General features: G+C 39.6%; 1 protein-coding gene across 1 annotated transcript; it reads right to left on the bottom strand.

Annotated features, from left to right (window-relative positions):
• Nucleotides 1–3100: 3100 nt before the first annotated feature.
• LOC145489145 (eukaryotic translation initiation factor 3 subunit M-like) lies at nt 3101–10185 on the bottom strand. The gene is made up of 10 exons (XM_081468060.1): nt 10098–10185; nt 9497–9623; nt 8448–8586; nt 7800–7923; nt 7223–7317; nt 6894–7077; nt 6689–6770; nt 5685–5828; nt 4901–4961; nt 3101–3549 (listed from the first exon to the last, which is right to left on the bottom strand). Exons 1-10 carry the CDS (start codon nt 10143–10145, stop codon nt 3420–3422), a joined length of 1134 nt encoding a protein of 377 aa, XP_081324186.1. The 5' UTR covers nt 10146–10185; the 3' UTR covers nt 3101–3419.
• Between the last annotated feature and the right edge of the window lie 52 nt (nt 10186–10237).

Raw genomic sequence — 10237 nt, 5'->3', positions numbered from 1 at the left:
AAGTCGCGCCCGTTATCACCTGTTCAGAGCTACTACGTCATGTATGATTACACTACCTTTCTCTTTCTTGAAAGTTCGGAAAAACTGATGGGAAATGAAATTAGTAGGACGATTACCATGCGCTATTTTTGTTAGGAAAATTAATATTTTAAAAAGATGAAGCGGAGTAACCACCATCCGCAACCCCTCTCTTGATATAAAGTGCACAAAAAAAGTGGTTTCTGCCAACCCCCAAACCGGTTCTTGCTGTCTTCAAAACCGGTTTCTGCCGATTCCAAAACCGGTTTTTGCCGCTCTCGAGACCGGTTTTTTCAGACTACATAAACAGTTTTTCCCGATTCAACACCGGCTTTTGCCGACTCCAAAACTGTTTTTTACCGATTTCAAAACCGGTTTTTCTCGACTCCAAAACCGGTTTTTGACAACCCCAAAACTGTTTTCTGCCGACCCCAAACCGGGTTTTGCCGATTTCAAAACTGGTTTTTGCCGACTTCAAAACCGGCATTTGCTGACTCCTAAACCGGTTGTTCCGATCTGAAATGCGGTTTTTGCCAACTCCAAAACCGGTTTTGAAGACAGCTAAAACCGGTTTCTGCCGCTCCAAAGACCGATTTTTACTGATCTCAAAACCGGTTTTTTTTCTGTCTTAAAAACCGGTTCCTGGTGATCCCAAAACCGGTTCTAACCGACCCCAAACTTCGTTCTTTTTTCCGATCTCAAAACCGGTTTTGAAACTGCCGAGCCAAAAACCGGTTTTTGCTGACTCCAAAACCGGCTTTTGCCGATCTCGAAACCTCGTTTAAGGAGGTAAGTGGTAAGTTGGGTAGCGCGAGTATTAAACTTTGCGTCGGTCGGTAGAACAAATACGTCGTAAATTTAAACAGATTGCTAGAGTAGAAGTAATGGCTTTCTTTATTATGTAGGGGGTGGTAAGATGAATCAGAGAGAGAGAGAGATCTAGAGATGTTGGTTTTTGTCTGTAGGTTTGGTTTAGAGGTCTGACATATACCACCGTCGTTAGTTAGACAGACGTCAACGTACGTTACGGAAAGGTACGTTAGTTGAGTGTGAGCTGGTGAATGTTGTCAAATAATCGATGACAATTTTTAGGTTATCCAGACCCTCAGTGCAGATCATAAAAATATCATCGATATAGAGTAGCCAAGTGTGGGGTTGAAATGGCAGTTTCCAAAGTGTTGGCCAGTTGAAATATCGCGGAATAAAGTTAGCAAAAGAGGGGACCATCATAATACCATGGCTGTGCCGTAGATTTGAAGATACCCAAAGAACCATACGAATGAGTTGGTCACAGGGCAGGGGGGGGGGGCACTGCCATATATGGCCTATATAGGTATGTGCCGCTGTGAAGGGTATGGTTTTCAAGCAGTTTACTCTAGGATAGGGTATATAAGTCAGAGCGTTTGGGTCTAGAATAGGGTATCATTTTTCACAAAATTGACTAGTTGGTTGAAGATTTTATCTAGACTAAGGAAACCAGGAATTGCCACTCAAAAATATAAAAAAATCAAATCAACAAGTTTAAATTTACGTAAATCAGCCTCAACAGTGTCGATAGATGGGGGGGATTTGGGGAGTTTACTCTAGTATAGGGTAGCAAAATTCAGCTGAACTAGCTCTGGTATAGGCTAAGGGTTCCAGGGTACAAGCGGCACATCCCCACCCAGAAATTCTCAAAGTACCTCCCCCGGGTCACAGGGTGTGCCAGTGGGAATGGTATTATGAGAGGAAGCAGAGGAATTCGAAGTAGGTAAAAAATGATGGTAAGCATTAATACCTTCATTATGTGGGATATTAGTGTATAATGATGAAACATCGAGTGTAACTAGTAAGGAATTGGCGGGTAAATTACCGATGGTAAGGAGTTTGATTAAAGATTGAAGCGCTTATAAAGCGGAAATTTTCCAAACCACCCACACACGCCATCCCCACACCTCAAGAATTGGTTTGCATGTTTTTTTTAAAAACATTTAAAAATGGGCTGCGCCTCAAGAGAATCCTAACAGATTTGCTGTCCTTCCCTTCATCAATGCTGTCACGCAACCACTAACAAGAATTCTTCGAAGGCACGACATTCAAGTTGTAAATAAGCCCTTCAAGACTTTACAACATGAATTTCCTTCTCTCAGATTCAGACCATCTATTGAACATCAACCGAACCTGATTTATAAAATACCCTGTGCCGATTGTGATTGGTGTTATGTAAGCGAAACCGGCCGGTGTTTTGAAACTCGTAAGAAGAACATATCAGGAATGTAAAAACATGTGCTAATGGTCATGCCGGCCAAACATTGCGAAACATGCGTGGTCATTCGACCATCGCATAGATTTTGATAATTCTCAGTAGAGTCATCGACAAAGGCTCTTTTCGCATAAGAAAAACTTTGGAGGCTTCAGTGGCACACCTCCGCTACCAAGGATGCTGACAATAATTCTAAGCCGATTCCAAACCAGTATAGTATTATTTTTAAACAATCACGGTCATCTAATTTACACATTTTTACTTTGCTTTTGTTCTTCTTATTATTTTTATCTCGCCTTTTCTTGCATATATTTTATAATTTTGCATTCCATTTTTTATCCGTCGAAGGCTGTAGATTGACAGCCGAAAGCTCATGTTCTTTTTTGAAATTTTTTAGCCAGCGAACGTTTTTATCTTAATTTTGGTGAGGAGTTTGTTAAAGAAGTCGTTAGTGTCTTTACAAAAGGTTGGTAGTTTATGATCTAAAGGTTGAAGATGGTAGTCAGCGAAATGGGATATGCGTCCCTGGGTTACCCGGTTTATGTACTTTGGGAAGAATGTACAATCGTCCTGGTTCGACGTCAGTGTGTAAAAAGGTATTGTTTAAGTTTTGACGTTGATGAGTGTGGTCTCATGCATTCCGTTAACATAAAAGGTGACACGTTTTTGTATGCCAGCAATTATGCCGTTTTTTTCCGTCCCGGCAGACAATCCATATGTTCACTCCAGGAGACTAGATCATACTCACTTGCTCACTCTTATTCCCAAAAATTGGTCCAAAAAAAGTGTTCCCAAATATTGGTCCCAAAAATTGGTCCCAAAAATTCTGTTAAATGACTCAAGGGCTTTAAAGTTGATGGACTGTTGCCCATGTTTCCTCGATAAACAGATGGCATCCACAAATACTGTCACAACTCTCCTTATGGACACCGGCTTCTAAGGTATGGACACCTCTATATAATACAGACACCTCCATAATATAGACACTCATCTCTGCCCCTTTGGTGTCTCTGTTATAGAAGTAATCGACTGGAGTAGGAAGATGGATGAAGATAAGACCTCTAAGTTTTTTTTTTTTTTTTTTTTAAATTTATAGTCTTTAAACAAACAGAGACCAGCAGACAGTAACTATGTTGAAATAACTTTATTGGGAGTTCAGCTACACATCTATAGTTGGCACAACTGTCTGCAGACTGGAGCGAACACTATGTAAACTCTGCCGCCATTCCTCCAAGCGATCCCGTAATTCTTGCCATTGATTGTTTCCAAAAGTTCGATGTGTTGCAGAGCTGTTGAAAAAGGTCAGTAATGGTAAACAAAGAAGTTAGTTTTTGGCTAACCTGGTTCTAGGGGTTTTCTATGCCGTAGCAGTTTTTTTGTTTTGTTTCTGTCGCAGAAACAAAAATACCCCTGGGACTAGGAAAAACTTTTTGCCAATCATTTACTTAGGAATCTAACTGAGTTCCAGGAAGTCCTAGCCTACATGTACACTGGGTTTAGCAAATAATCAGACTTGATACCACACGTCTAAGCTTGGTCTGCTGTGGCACATCCATGTTGTTGCAATAAAATTCAGGAAAGTCTACATGGTAGTTTCTTTGTAGAGCTCCCATAAGGCTTAGCTATTCCAAACGTCTTGCCACTGCCTTGCCGACCGAACTCAATTCAAGAATGAAATTCGACTTTAAGCACCGCAGTACCACGACGTTTGAAACCACTCAGTTTGGCAGGCTGAATCAAGTTCGGTGCGACTACTTAGCGCCGCAGGCCTTGCCGTGCCGCACGACAGTAGCGCGACTTGGCTTCAAATGGAGTGTTCTTGCTGTGCCGAACTGAATTCATAGCCTGTTGCATCAGCTGCCATTACTTTCCAGCATTTAAAATGGTCTTCAGAAAAGCAAACGTCTTCCGAGCTTCGGCGCGACTAAATTAAATTCGACGTTTGAAGCAACTGCCGTTTCTTTGTCATGCCATTGCCGAGCCAAATTCATTTGCCCGAGTTCAGCACGGCAGTAGCACGGCCTAGGCCTAACACTCAATTCAGTCTAACTTGCAGTGTAGACTTCAGACCATTGGGACCACTCCTCGTTTCTTTAAATGAACGTTTTAGTCTCGCAGGACATTTTTGGTCTTAACTGCAGAATACCCGGCCGCTCCAAAACACTTCTTGAAACAGTGGCTACGCGGCCACAAAGATAAGTCGCCACGTAGCCGCGTCGCTACGTAATAATGTAGCCAAGTAGCCACGTAGCCGCGTACCAATGTAATGTGTCTATTTCTCGTTCTAAAAACGCGAAAAAAAAAAAAAAAAGACACTGCACAAACTGCGTAGCCACGTACATGTATCCAGGTTTTTAAGCTGTATAACTTCGAGATGCCGGGTATTCTGCCTATTTTTGCTTACACCCAGGCGTTAGCACTGCACAAAGAAGAGAAGGCGGACCTCCTTGCAGTTGGTCAAGTCTTTGAACACACCCTTCTCAGCCAGCCTACATAGAGCGGCTGTGATAATTTTCTTTTCATTATTTCTTAAGTACAGGCACAGTATGTTTAGTTCTTTAGATCTTTATTTTCATCATTTACTCCACACAGATAGCAAGTATTATTTGTAAACTTCTGTAACATTTGGTAAAACTTTACCTGATGATGACTTTCTTGTTGACTTGGTCTATCTTTGTGCGAACGAGTTTTGATCGAAGCGCTGATGACAAGAAAGAAAATGCCATGAGCAGAAGAGGTCCAAACGATAATGATATGGAGCCCAGCACAGTTAACACTAGGATACCAGCCCTATCACTGACATCAGTCACACAATGTGCTGTTCTAGAAAATATCCATACCCCCCTGCCCTCCACCCCACGGAAGGATCAGAATTTTCTGGGGGTGGGGGTGGGGGGGTGGTTCTGTAATACAAAAAACTTAAAGAAACATATGAAGCTTAATTTGAATTCCCAGAGGGGTAGAGGGTTCTTAGAAAAAAATCCCTTCTGTGGGGGAGGTGTGGATATTTTCTGGAACAAAACAATGCCCTTTTTCCCAATAGTGATCAAGCGGGTGGCTCATAACAATAAGCTTGCATATTTCTTTCCTAAGGTAAAGTCTGCATACGAGCCAAGTGGCCCATCAGGCCGGAGCTTATCCCAGTTTCTGTAGCATGAAGCGACTAGGAGTATTTCTACCCCCCCCCCTGGATGGGATGCTAGTCCATCGCAGGGTTACCCCCAGCATTAAGTTCGCTGGTACCCATTTATACACCTGGGTGGAGAGAGGCACTGTGAGAGTAAAGTGTCTTGCCCAAGAACACAACACAATGTCCCCGGCCAGGGCTCGAACCCGGACCGCTCGATCCGGAGACGAGCACACTAACCATGAGGCCACCGTGCCTTTCCTAAGCACCAGCAAAAATAACAGTATGTTTAAGTACCTTCAATGACAAATGCCTCGACTTCATCCAGACCAAAATTGAGTTCTTTGCAGAGATCATCAAAATTTACTTCAGATTTTGTTTCTCCAAGTGACATGAATGTCAAAACACGCATTTTATGAAGGTTCTTCTCATGAGATAAACCTGCAAAAAATAAAAAGTGTCAAATTGCAACATTGGAAGTACTGTAATGTTTCGTACTTTGTTGTAACAGTATTTCCTCTCCCCCCACCAACGGAAATAGAAGTTAAATATTATGAAGTGGTGGAATATTCACAAGTTAAAATGACCAGAGAGAAAGGAAGAGTGGGATGTGGACTAGAGGAATTGTCAAATTATGAAATGAAATCAGCAGATGGTACCTTTTTTTTAATTTATCTACTTATTTATTGATTGATTGATTGATTGATTGATTCATTCATTCATTCATGAAGAAAACACTTACAGTACAATAAAACATAGAGTAAAGTAACTTCCATGCAAAAAGAAAACTACGGCACTTCGAGGACTACAATAGATATAGAAATAAATTAATGCAAGGTGGCACTGATTAGAAATTGAAAACCATGACAACACTGACACAAAGTAAGTAAATTAATTTGTCCTATTAAGACATTGGTGGTGGCAAATGGTATCTACTGTGAGGGGAGGAGTGGGGTCCGGACACTGAATACAATACAATTGTACTCTTTGAATAGTCTGACAAAGGCCTATAAGCTGCTCAGTATCAGCACAGTGTCAACAGGCAAAGCACGGAGAAATTAGTTATAATAATAGATTGTTACACCAGTTGAAAAGCAATTTGCTGTAATTGAAAAAGAATGTACCATATGACTCGCTTCAAAACTCAGAACCTACCATATTTTCAGTGTTTCTCCTCAACTTTCTCTGATGTCTTTGGCAAATGAAATTCCTCAGGTCTAGTCTTAAGGTGATTATTGTACTTTCAGTCTTACATGAGAAGAAATATAAAACCTAACAAAGTAAATGTGCCCAGATCTTACCACAAGAATCCACAAAATCTTTGTTCTTTTCATAGAATTCCATGTAGTCAGCCAGTCTTCCAGAGACAAAGATGTTTAGAAGCTAAAGGAAAAAAAAAAACATTTTATGTTATTAAAAGGGAAATAAACGTATGTGAATATGTCTTGGGGAAATGTCATGTGCTTAAAGTTTCGTTTGTTTGAACGCACAGGATATTTTATGTACCTGATAAATAGGTTCGCCTTGCAGTGCCGCAACTGGTGGGAGTGTGAGCAGGAAGTCCATAATCAGCACATTTGGTCTTCCCAAAAGGCTTATAATGCAGTTTGTAGCATCATCTTTAACCTCTGATGCATTTTCATCGGAATATGTCCTGAGGAGCTCCACCATTACAGCAGTTGCTTCTTCACTGTAACCGAGATCAGAGATACACAAGTAACTGTAAGCTGAAGCATTTTAAAATAGCCAAAGAAAATTTTGCAATCTTGAAAAACTCATCTCCTAAAATAACAAAGCAATGAACTGTTCAGTTTTGTAAATCAATTACATAGTACCTTTGCCTGTCCTCTGTCAGGGCATCAAAGAGCAATCTGTAAACATGTCTAGCCTTCTCCCCATCAACTTCCCACATCTTTAACCAGGACTTAACCTTATAACATAGTGATAAAGAGTATTATAAGAGTTCATGTTTATGACACATGCAGCACACATACATGTACATGAATGCATACACTGTCACAGAATCCAAAACAAATTCAAACAATCTAGCTTGCTTACATGTATATTGCAATATCCCTTTTCAAGTTTAACTTTAGATCCATTTGCATTATAATACAATCTAGTATGTATGTGACGCAATTTTGGGCTATTTTGTAGTTTCAGCCCAAAATTGCCTCGCATCTTTGTTGGATTAAACTGTCATGCAAATGAAAAAAATTAACTGTGGAAAGGGATATTCAGAATTACAGCTGTACCAAGCTTGGTATGACAGAAGATTTCAGCCAACACATTTTTATAGTCACATACTGTACATGCACATTGTACAATGTAGCTGCACGTACTTAATTAAATATATTCAAGTTATAAAATTATCGCAATTATTAAAATGCATTTTCTAATACATGTATTTACCTGATCCAGTGATACAGTAATTTGATCCATCAAACCAGCCTTTCCTGCCACCTTTATCAGTGTGCAGTAAACATCATATCTGATGGGATCTCTCTCGTGAAGCCAGTTCAACATGATGTTGAGTCTAGTCACACAGATCAAACAGAACTAGTGTCAGTGTTGGAGCAAGATTTCCACTTTCACAAGCACCTTGACCAAGGATTTGCAAATTTAAGCTAAGCCTAAAACAATAAATATGCATGGAGTACATGTAGGTGTCAATTACTTTGTTTCCTATTAAGAAAAAACAAAAAACCTGACATGTTCCCAGGTCAAAGACACAAGGTCTTTATTTTAGGAGAACCTGGACTTTCACTGATGACAACCCAGCTACATGTTATTGCATAACATACACCTGCATCTGAAGACATCCAAAAAAGTTTCGAAGGTTACCCAGTCCCAGGGCGTTTTTTTTTTTCAAGACATAACCTTTTCCTTTCCAAAAGGGGAGCACTTGAATGAAGTAGTGACATTAGCTTAACTTTTTCAGCTAGGTGTGGCAAATTGGTCTGTAAGCATATGCATGTGACACCCACACCTAACGCATGATATATAGTTGGCAGGTAATCTATACAATATAGCTAGCTAAATCTGCATGTTTGTACTTACATTCTCAGTCTACTCAATGCTGTATCCTCCTCTGAGTTCACTTCGGCTACTTTGTCACAAAACTTCTTAATCAAGTCATCTCTCTTTTCTGTTACTACTAATATCAGGGACAGGAGGCTGTTCATGACACCTTCAAGTTCTTCAAAGGAAATAAAAAAGGTTATGCATGAAGCACAGTTATGATGACATTATAAGGGTTTGATGGCAGCTGATAAATACTGCACAGCAAATGTGATTACATAATCATGGACTGTTCAGCAGGTAGGCCTAACAATTATCTTTATCTCTCCTTGTCTACTCAATTCTATCCTCTGCTCAAGAGACATCTGAGATTAGACCCTAGAAATATATCGAGGATATTACATAGTGGTGCTAAGATAAGAATACACATGTTAGTAATATCTTTTAAGTGGTGAAAACAAAATTCTCTGAATGAGTTTATATGGTGAGTAAAATATTGTTTTCAACATAAACATTAACTTCATACTATCATGAATCTTTAAGCCACCATGTAATTTTCTTTGTTAGACTTATCTACCGCTTGCCATTTTCAATGACTGTTTGCACAAACACACAGGAAAAGGGAAGAAATAACATCATCGACATCCTCACTAATGAAAATAATTAATATGTAAAATGTGCATTTCCAGAAAATATCCATACCCACCCCAAGGAAGGTTAACGGAAATTCCAAGGGGGAGGGGGGTTTCAAAAGCCCAATTTTTTAAAGGAAATTATGACACTTAAATGGAATTTCCAGAGAGGTGGGGGGTTCAAGCTAAAAAGCCTTCTGTGGGAGGGGTATGGATATTTTCTGGAACAACACAATACACCACTCAGGTGTGGGATGTAGTTTTGTATGAATGTTATGAGTGGTGTATTTTCCAGACTTAAGAGACCTGTTTCTATACTCATAGTACATGTAAATACACCAAACTGATTATGTAGCTACAGAGATCTGAGAAGTCTTTTTTGATTGCTTGTTGCTCAGTTTTTATTGAATGACTAATATTTGAACAACTTGTTAATGTTATTCTTGTAGCACATACCTAATTCAGTTTTGAAATTTATGTCACATGCTGTCAGTAACTGATCTAAGTCTTCGTGTAATGGAGATGTGCTCTCTTCTTTTATATCTGCACCACAAGATTTTAGATATCCTCTGATCTCCTGTGCCTAATTGAAACAATTCAATATTATTACTACCGAAGTCATACAAGTGTGAACACGTGTGTTATCGATTATTCTTGAAATTCTTAAATGCACCCAGAGCTTTCGTAAGTCATGTTAACTTAGTCAAGCTAATCAATTACATGTAGACTGCCCACGTACGTAGGCTCTGATCTAGTACATATCTCAAGTCATTTACATGTAGTAGTACATCAACTTTCACAGTTTTGCTCAAATTACTTGACACTTGTACATAGACAATGTGATCGTGGGGTTCCTAAAAACATAAATATAGCTTACTTCTGACAATTCCAGTGGTATTAGGTAGGAATAAAGCAAATTAAAGAATTGATAATGAGTGTACGCAATACTTTACAACACGTGACAAAACAGTTGTTCCTTTTACCAACTGGTCAACGATCAAAGACACGCAAAATTCGTTCGAAATGAGAAGTGGACATCACATTAGTTAAATCTTACCTGATCTTGCTCTCCAACATCAATAAAAGCCGGCAAGATCGCTTCCATTTCGATCTAATTTCAGACTTTCTCGCCGTTCGCTTGAAGAAAATCTATTCACTTTTTTTAAAAGATTCCGCTGACCAAAATTTTACTACGTT

This window comes from Orbicella franksi, chromosome 6, assembly GCF_964199315.1.
Source record: "Orbicella franksi chromosome 6, jaOrbFran1.1, whole genome shotgun sequence".
In the NCBI taxonomy this organism is placed as follows: Eukaryota; Metazoa; Cnidaria; class Anthozoa; order Scleractinia; family Merulinidae; genus Orbicella; species Orbicella franksi.
Note: the sequence above shows the minus strand (reverse complement) of the source record. Positions and strands in the feature narration are given on the sequence as shown.